Genomic DNA, 9578 nt, shown 5'->3' with positions numbered 1-9578 from the left:
TGGATCCAGCGCCGAGGTACATACATTTGGATTGGATTACATGGATGTCAATTAAATTATTGCGATAAAATCCAGAGGTTTTCTGTCAGCATACTAGCTAAAGATGTGATTTACAATATATTGAGGCCTTAAAAAGGGTCTAAATATAGGCAAAATGTTATTGAATGTATATAGAACCAACTTGAAACAGCTGAGAGAAATAGATTATTTTAGCTTTTTCCGGGTCAGAGGTTAGAGTTCGAAAGGCGTGGCTGGAACAGGTTAAAAATGGCGGTGAGTCAATCGTATCTTCCATAAACTTTTCTAAAACGTCTTTAGCTATTTATTGTCTATTTTATGTTATTTACTTAGCAATTGAAAATACGTGTCTCTTTCAATCTAGCTACAGTATTCTGGTAACAAGCAAGTGCAAGAAAGAGCAGAGTAGAGATATTTGATAGCGTGCTGTTTAGACTGCATCGTGTTGTCAATGAAACCCACAAAGAAAAGAAAATAATCCACTCACTTGAATATATCACTTGAAACCCTGTTGGGACGTTGCAGAAGACGACAATATATTCAGCAAAACGTGCAACATAAGAAAATGCCGTATAGACATCATTTAAAAAAAAACATAAGCATCAATCTAAGGCACTGCATCGCAGTGCTAGCTGTGCCACTAGAGATCCTGGTTCGAATCCAGGCTCTGTCGTAGCCGGGCGCGACCGGGAGAACCATGGGGCGGCGCACAATTGGCCCAGCGTCGTCCAGGGTAGGGGAGGGAATGGCCGGCAGGGATGTAGCTCAGTTGGTAGAGCATGGCATTTGTAATGCCAGGGTTGTGGGTTCGATTCCAGTATATAAAAATGTATGCACTCACGAACTGTAAGTCGCTCTGGATAAGAGCGTCTGCTAAATGACTAAAAATGTAAAAAATGGGCGGCAGGTAGCTTAGTGGTTAAGAGCGTTGTGCCAGTAACCTGGTTCTAATCCCCGAGCCGACTAGGTGAAAAATCTGTCGATGTGCCCTTGAGCAAGGCACTTAACCCTAATTGCTTCTGTAAATCGCTCTGGATAACAGCGTCTGCTAAATATATAAAAAATAAAATATATGAACTCAAGCTGTCTGAGAATGATGGGCATCTACTACAAAACAGGGCAGTTCAGACAGGCGGCAGCAGGTTGCGGAAGATTTGGCTTATACTGAACAAAAATGTAAAGTTTTGGTCCCATGTTTCATGAGCTGAAATAAAAAATCCCAGAAATGTTTAATACGCACAAAAAGCTTATTTCTGAAATGTTGTGCACAAATTTGTTTACATCCCTGTTAGGCAGTGCTTGACTTGGGATGGAAGAAGTGCAGGAGCTGTCTTTTTCCAAATCAGTCCATTAGACTATGTTAACCGAAATTCACAAATTACATTATGCTAGAGACCTCTGATTATTCACTGTTAATGGTTTATACAAGTTTTCCATGACTTCATAACCTCATTTTCATGACTTATTATTATAGCCTACATGAAAAAGTAAGCATTATTGGCACTGGAAAGCTGCTGTGTCTGATCCCATGTAAAGCTACCACCTCCTGCTGTGGTTGTGCCCTTGATCAAGGCATTTAGCCCCCCACATAAACTCAGCAAAAAAAGAAACCTCCTCACTGTCAACTGTGTTTATTTTCAGCAAACTTAACATGTGTAAATATTTGTATGAACATAACAAGATTCAACAACTGAGACATAAACTGAACAAGTTCCACAGACATGTGACTAACAGAAATTGAATAATGTGTCCCTGAACAAAGGGGGGGTCAAAAGTAACAGTCAGTATCTGGTGTGGCCACCAGCTGCATTAAGTACTGCAGTGCATCTCCTCCTCATGGACTGCACCAGATTTGCCAGTTCTTGCTGTGAGATGTTACCCCACTCTTCCACCAAGGCACCTGCAAGTTCCCAGACATTTCTGGGGGGAATGGCCCAAGGCCTCACCCTCTGATCCAACAGGTCCCAGACGTGCTCAATGGGATTGAGATCCTGGCTCTTCGCTGGCCATGGCAGAACACTGACATTCCTGTCTTGCAGGAAATCACGCACAGAATGAGCAGTATGGCTGGTGGCATTGTCATGCTGGAGGGTCATGTCAGGATGAGCCTGCAGGAAGGGTACCACATGAGGGAGGAGGATGTCTTCCCTGTAACGCACAGCGTTGAGATTGCCTGCAATGACAACAAGCTCAGTCTGATGATGCTGTGACACACTGCCCCAGACCATGACGGACCCTCAACCTCCAAATCAATCCCGCCCCAGAGTACAGGCCTTGGTGTAACGCTCATTCCTTCGACGATAAACGCGAATCCGACCATCACCCCTGGTGAGACAAAACCGCGACTCGTCAGTGAAGAGCACTTTTTGCTAGTCCTGTCTGGTCCAGCGACAGTGGGTTTGTGCCCATAGGCAATGTTGTTGCTGGTGATGTCTGGTGAGGACCTGCCTTACAACAGGCCTACAAGCCCTCAGTCTAGCCTCTCTCAGCCTATTGTGGACAGTCTGAGCACTGATGGAGGGATTGTGCGTTCCTGGTGTAACTCAGGCAGTTGTTGTTGCCATCCTGTACCTGTCCCGCAGGTGTGATGTTCGGATGTACCGATCCTGTGCAGGTGTTGTTACACATGGTCTGCCACTGCGAGGACGATCAGCTGTCCGTCCTGTCTCCCTGTAGCGCTGTCTTAGGCGTCTCACAGTACGGACATTGCAATTTATTGCCCTGGCCACATCTGCAGTCCTCATGTTTCCTTGCAGCATGCCTAAGGCACGTTCACGCAGATGAGCAGGGACCCTGGGCATCTTTCTTTTGGTGTTTTCAGAGTCAGTAGAAAGGCCTCTTTAGTGTCCTAAATTTTCATAACTGACCTTAATTGCCTACCGTCTGTAAGCTGTTAGTGTCTTAACGACCGTTCCACAGGTGCATGTTCATTAATTGTTTATGGTTCATTGAACAAGCATGGGAAACAGTGTTTAAACCCTTTACAATGAAGATCTGTGAAGTTATTTTGATTTTTACGAATTATCTTTGAAAGACAGGGTCCTGAAAAGGGGATGTTTCTTTTTTGCTGAGTTTAGAACTGCACTGTTAGTCACGTGGTCAACCCTCCATCTAGAGAGCTCCAGGGTGTGCAGGCTTTTTCAACATTACAACCAAATACTTTTGTCTTTATAAAATGATTCCCTCATTCAATAAATCAGGGATCAAATGGATACGGTAGGCTACTTCAAAGCAAGGTATCTCACTAGACATGTTTATATATATAAGGCTAAAATATTCATGTTTTGGGGGAGATCTATGCACAGCAAGATATTTGTCAATTAGGCTATTATAATATTTTTCATGTTGCAATTACATTGCTACTGTTTAATAGAGAAGAATCCCAGCTTTCCAACGGTGCAGATTTATTTAGGCTCTACAGTGCCGGTGGAAAGGCGACAACGAAATGAATGCTTAGTTAGCTATAGTTACCTAGCCTGATAACTGCTACTAGTTATGTTTTGAATTGGTGATCTAGTTAGTCTCTGTCTCTATTTTATACCTACTGCTGAAATGTCTCGCTCTCTTTCCTCGGGCAACGGCCCACTAGCACTGGCACACACGCAGCAACACAGACCTGCACTGAAGGGTAATTCCGATAATGGCTGATATGTCATTTTTTAAATTGATTGATCATATTTAAAAGTGTGCTTTCATGAATTACATAAACAACAATTATGAAACTCATTTCCATGACTTTTCATGCCCGTACAAACCCTAATTTGACCATTTGGAACAGCGCACCATGCCATTCAGGCTGGCACATTTTCAATCTGGGCGATCTGGAACAGCCTACTGTCACTCACAGGTTCACAGACTAGCGGCAAATAAACTTGAACAAAGCAGAATCAAGAAATGAATGCCCGCTCTCCATTGCTATTCAATGAAGATCCCGCATTCATTTAGCTTTGATCAACCTTTTTGGCCTTGGTGTCTGCATCTGGGGCCAGTGATAGGCTACTTTGTTTTTTATAGAGGAGCCGGTATGCAATAAAAGGCCACTCTAAAATGTGCAGTTTTGTCACACAACACAATGCCACAGATGTTTCAAGTTTTGAGGGAGTGTGCAATTGGTAAGAGCTGTTGCCAGATAATTTAATGTTCATTTATCTCCCCGGACTATTTGCATTGACCCCCCCCTTTTTTTTTATGCTGCTGCTACTCACTGTTTATTATCTATGAATAGTCATTTTACCCCTACCTCCTACATGTACATATCACCTCGACTAACCTGTACCCCCATACACCTTGTTATTGTCATTTTATTGTAACTTTTTTATTTTTTTAACTTTAGTTTATTTAGTAAATATTTTCTTAACTCTTATTTTTCTGCATTCAACTGCATTGTTGGTTAAGGGCTTGTAAGTAACCATCTCACGGTAAGGTCTACACCAGTTGTATTTGAGCATGTGACAAATACAATTTGATTTGATAAGCTGCCTCCAACGTCGTTTTAGAGAATTTGGCAATATGTCCAACCGGCCTCACAACCGCAGACCATGTGTAACCACGCCAGCCCAGGACCTCCACATCCGGCTTATTAACCTGCGGGTTCTTCCGAGACTAGCCACTAGGAACGCTGATGAACATGTGGGTTTGCACAACCAAAGAATTTCTGCACAAAATGTCAGAAACCGCCTCTGGGAAGCTCATCTGCATGCTCGTCGACCTCATCCGGGTCTTGACCTGACTGCAGTTCAGCGTCGTAACCGACTTCAGTGGGCAAATGCTCATCTTCGATGTCCACTGGCACGCTGGAGAAGTGTGCTCTTCACGGATGAATCCCGGGCAGACAGCGTGTATGGCATTGTGTGGGCGAGCGGTTTGCTGATGTCAACTTTGTGAACAGAGCGCCCCGCGGTGGGGTTATGGTATAGGTAGGCATAAGCTACGGACAACGAACACAATTGAATTTTATCGATGGCAATTTGAATGCACATAGAGACTGTGACGAGATCCTGATAGCCGCCTTCATGTTTCAGCATGATAATGCACGGCCCCATGTCGCAAGGATTTGTACACAATTCCTGGAAGCTGAAAATGTCCCAGTTCTTCCATGGCCTGCATACTCAACAGACATGTCACCCATTGAGCATGTTTTGAGATGCTCTGGATCGACGTGTAAGACAGCGTGGTCCAGTTCCCACCAATATCCAGCGACTTCGCACAGCCATCGAAGAGGAGTGGGGCAATATTCCACAGGCCACAATCAACAGCCTGATCAACTCTATGCGAAGGAGATGTTTCGCGCTGCATGAGGCAAATGGTGGGCACACCAGATACTGACTGGTTTTCTGATCCACACCCCTACCTTTTTTTAATGGTATCTGTGACCAACAGATGCATATCTGTATTCCCAGTCATGTGAAATCCATAGATTAGGGCCTAATTAATTTATTTCAATTGACTGATTTCCTTAACAGTTTCTACCCCCAAACTATAAAACTGCTGAACAATTAATCAAATGGCCACCCGGACTATTTACAGCTGATACTCGCTGTTTATTATCTATGCATAGTCACTTTACCCCTACCTACATGTACAAATTACCTCGACTAACCTATACCCCCGCACATTGACTCTGTATTTTTTTTACTTTCGTTTATTTAGTAAATATTTTCTTAACACTATTTCTTGAACTGCATTGTTGGTTAAGGGCTTGTAAGTAAGAATTTCACGGTGAGGTCTACACCTGTTGTATTCGGCGCATGTGACAAATACAATGTGATTGTGGGGCCCCCCACCTCGCCCCCTTCTTGACATTAATTTCCTGCAATACTACACATTTTGCCATGGGGCGTAGAGAATATAACCAGGTTTCCAGCTAACCTTTTTTATGCGAGTAAAGTACATGTTGGATAAAAAATGTCATGACAGGCCTAAAGGAAATAGCTAATTTGTCAGTAAACTTTCCAAATGTCAACAAAACAAAATACTCTAGACAAGGTGGGATCTTTTTTTATCAGTAAAATTAATTATGCGCGAAATGCCGGTGGAAACGCTTTTATGTACAAATATTTATATAATAACCATCATATCGAAGTAAACTTGGATGAGCTTATGCACTCAAAAAGTATTTAGACCTACTGGAAACAGGTTATTTTGACTTTAAATTATTATTGCAGATTTACTTAATTTACTTGTGTTATTCAAACATAATAATAATAATAATAATAATATGCCATTTAGCAGACGCTTTTATCCAAAGCGACTTACAGTCGTGCGTGCATACATTTTTGTGTATGGGTGGTCCCGGGGATCGAACCCACTACCTTGGCGTTACAAGCGCCGTGCTCTACCATCATTGAATTGAGAAATAATCATAAAAAATGATTGTCAGATTGACAAAATGTATTTAAGTATTCATGTATCTAACATAACTGGGTCAAATACCTCTCAAATTAATAAATTACTCCTTTCCAATAAATATTGAGGGTCTTATTCTGGTGACATGATGATAGATGCTTGGCTGCCGTTTGACAAATGAAAAAAAAAGTTGCTATTTTGTCCATACTAATTTCATCATGTAGTAGGCAACCCGCACTGTATCTGCCAGCTGTTGGCTAGAGTGCACGTGCCAATACCAGAATGTGCACGATCGCTTTTTAAAGCAATTTTTTTTGTGACAAAACCATCAGTAGAGTAGAAAAACTTTAAGTTTTTATTCGGTACATGAGAATTTAACCACAAAAGTTATTTTTATGTGCACTACGTCATCACACACAGCCTTTTATCTGCTACAAGTCAATTTGATGGCAAATGTGCATATTGTTTTTAATGCAGATTTTAGAATATTCACATAAAAATCTGATGCCAATTGGATGGAGACTTAGCTAATGTTGTAGTTTTTAAGTTTTCTGCAATTCTACACATGTTGCCATGGGGTGGAGAGAAATTGTTGCAATTTTATAACACATTTTGTGCAATTCTACTCCTTTTGCCATCGGACAGAGATTTTTTTTGCAGTTTTACAGCAAATTTCCTGCAATTCTACACATGTAATGACTTATGCCATGTTAATATGATATTTGATTGAGAATGACTAACAAAATCAATGGTGGCCCCCTGGAGGTCAGGGCCCCTGAGCACGTGCCCTGCATGCCTGTTGGTATTCGTTGATGATTACTACAAGTTTAGATAGCTGGCTAGACTAACTAAAATTGTTAGCTGACATGGCTAATTAATTCAGTGACTGACATAACAAGATAAACTAATTATGCACAACCACATTTTATCATTGCTAGTGGTGTTTTTTGGTCGGGGCTTCCTAGCGGCCAGGGGCCCTAAGCGACCGCTTATGCCTGGAACCAGCCCTGCATAAACTTATCCAAAACCACCTAAGTTACCCTCCACTATCTGTTCTCTAGTTCTTACAAATTTAAAATAGGTGTCTTTCAATCTAGTTACAGTATTCTGACCACTACTAGCGAGAGATGGAGTGGGTTGAGATCTTTGTTAGCGTGAGGTGCAAATTTGTGATTGATTCATAGCAGCGTGCTAAATAAATGTCATGCCATGTTTGTAGTTCAGTTCTCCCCACCTCAATCTTTAGACTACATTTGAGATAAACCGCACAACCTAGATGTTTTCTGTTAAAAATCCATCCAGTCCTCATCTCCTTCCCGTCATCTGCTCTGATTTGGAAAGGACTTGACAGGTGAAAACAATATGGTGGAACTCAACTTTGATTGGCTGGCTGTTCCCTGGTCAATGCTTTCAGATCAGTGCAATGAAGGAGAGGAGGCGAGGGGAGGACGAACCCCTTACCATGGCCTATACCAGGGAAGAATCTCTATTGCATTTCTTTGATTCCTCGCGTTGGATGAGAAGTTCGGAGGGCAGGGACCTCTGCCTGTGATTAGGCCATAGGGTTCTATCTCAGCCCAATCCTAAATTATACTAAATGTTTTCCTTTCAGGACAGAAACCAGGACAGAAACAAGGAAGGAGAGAAGAAGAAGAAGGAGAGTATCTTTGACCTGTCAAAGTACATTGATAAACAAATCCGTGTGAAGTTTCAGGGAGGACGAGAGGGTAGGCCTAAATCACAGTTTTTGCCTTTTGATCAAGCTATTGAAAAGAAAGTGAAGATAACATTTTACTTAGTCCGCTTCATTACTATGTGAAACATGAAAAAAATAATACAGTGACATGCGGCTTTCAGAAGAGAACACTGACAAACTTTTGCCTGTCTGGAAATGCTGTTCCATGACAGGCCACATTCCTCATCTTCTTCTGTAGTGTTCTTCTCCATGATTCCATTCAATATAATAATCCTAATTTATTTGTCTCAGCCAGTGGAGTTCTGAAGGGGTTTGACCCCCTGTTGAACCTGGTATTGGATAGCACCATCGAGTACTTGCGGGGTATGTAGCAGAAACTAAGACTTGATTGTATGATCTCATATCACTTCTACAGAATTGAAAATGCACTCCTGGGTTGGTGAGGAGACTGTTGCCCACAGACTTAAATGGAACACATATCTGTGATGTAGCCCCTCAGTATAAAAAAATTGACAATGAAACCAAAAGGTCATATAATTTGCTAATTTTATAAAGAAGGTTGTGCTGGGTCATTCATGGTGAAGTTGCACATACTGTCAATGACCTCTGGCCTGTTATGTCACTTCCTTCTGTTGTTTCCAGATCCTGACGACCAGTTCAAGCTGACCGAGGACACGCGGCAGCTGGGCCTGGTGGTTTGTAGAGGGACGTCCGTGGTGCTCATCTGTCCTCAGGACGGCATGGAAGCCATCCCCAACCCCTTCATCCAGCAGCAGGACGGATAGTCGGCCAGCCTCGTTCTCTAGGATGACCTCACAGTAGTCCAATTCCTGGTGTGTATGTTAATTGTATTTCCTTGATTCCTTGCATCCTCTACTTGCCTCCTTCTCAAAATGCATTGGAGGAGAAGATCAGAGGAGAGGAACCAAATATCTACTCCAATGTGCTTTGAGAAGGAGGGAGGATGTGAGGACTCAATGAAATATTATTGCAGTTATTATGAAAAATATATATATACAAATAAAAAAAATGGATGCACTCACTAACTGTAAGTCGCTCCGGATAAGAACGTCTGCTAAATTACTAAAATGTAAATGTAAAATGTTAACTCCTATGCTCCCCTGTCCCATCTCCCCAAGGTGTACTTCATGTTTACTCTCACCATCAGCCCCACACATCTTTGAGTCCCTATAATCAGGAAAATAATTTTGTTGTAATTTAATTGGTGTTGCCAACCTGAATATTGATCTAGCAGGGAATGGTGTGATAGCGTGTGTTTTGTTTATAAATGAAGAATGGTGATTTAAATGTTCTTTTTTTTTGTTGGGGGAAGTTTTTCTGACTGCAGAAAACATTTTTGCTGTGATGGTAAACACTGAAAATGGTTTTATTACTTTTTACTACTGTTTTCCCAGTCAGGCCAGGATTGAACGATATGGCATATTATGTTTTTGCATTCCAAATGTAATAAATTGACTATTTTCTTTATTGACGTGTCTTCTGTGTTTTGCATTGTCTT

At 41.8% G+C, this 9578-nt stretch overlaps 1 protein-coding gene across 1 annotated transcript; it reads left to right on the top strand.

Annotated features, from left to right (window-relative positions):
- The first annotated feature begins 207 nt into the window (after positions 1-207).
- LOC121581275 (U6 snRNA-associated Sm-like protein LSm7) lies at positions 208-9547 on the top strand. The gene is made up of 4 exons (XM_041896788.1): positions 208-273; positions 7976-8090; positions 8351-8422; positions 8702-9547. The coding sequence occupies exons 1-4, from the start codon at positions 268-270 to the stop codon at positions 8842-8844; spliced, it is 336 nt and encodes a 111-aa protein (XP_041752722.1). The 5' UTR covers positions 208-267; the 3' UTR covers positions 8845-9547.
- Positions 9548-9578: the final 31 nt, after the last annotated feature.

This window comes from Coregonus clupeaformis, chromosome 14, assembly GCF_020615455.1.
Source record: "Coregonus clupeaformis isolate EN_2021a chromosome 14, ASM2061545v1, whole genome shotgun sequence".
Classification (NCBI taxonomy): Eukaryota; Metazoa; Chordata; class Actinopteri; order Salmoniformes; family Salmonidae; genus Coregonus; species Coregonus clupeaformis.
The sequence above is the reverse complement of the archived record's forward strand: the minus strand, read 5'-3'. Positions and strand labels throughout refer to the sequence as shown.

What these genes read in the sequence shown, in the direction of transcription:
- LOC121581275 (XM_041896788.1), top strand. An exon ending in GTTTCAGGGAGGACGAGAGG is followed by an intron (nt 8,091 to 8,350) that starts GTAGGCCTAAAT and finishes TATTTGTCTCAG; the next exon opens with CCAGTGGAGTTCTGAAGGGG. An exon ending in CACCATCGAGTACTTGCGGG is followed by an intron (nt 8,423 to 8,701) that starts GTATGTAGCAGA and finishes TGTTGTTTCCAG; the next exon opens with ATCCTGACGACCAGTTCAAG.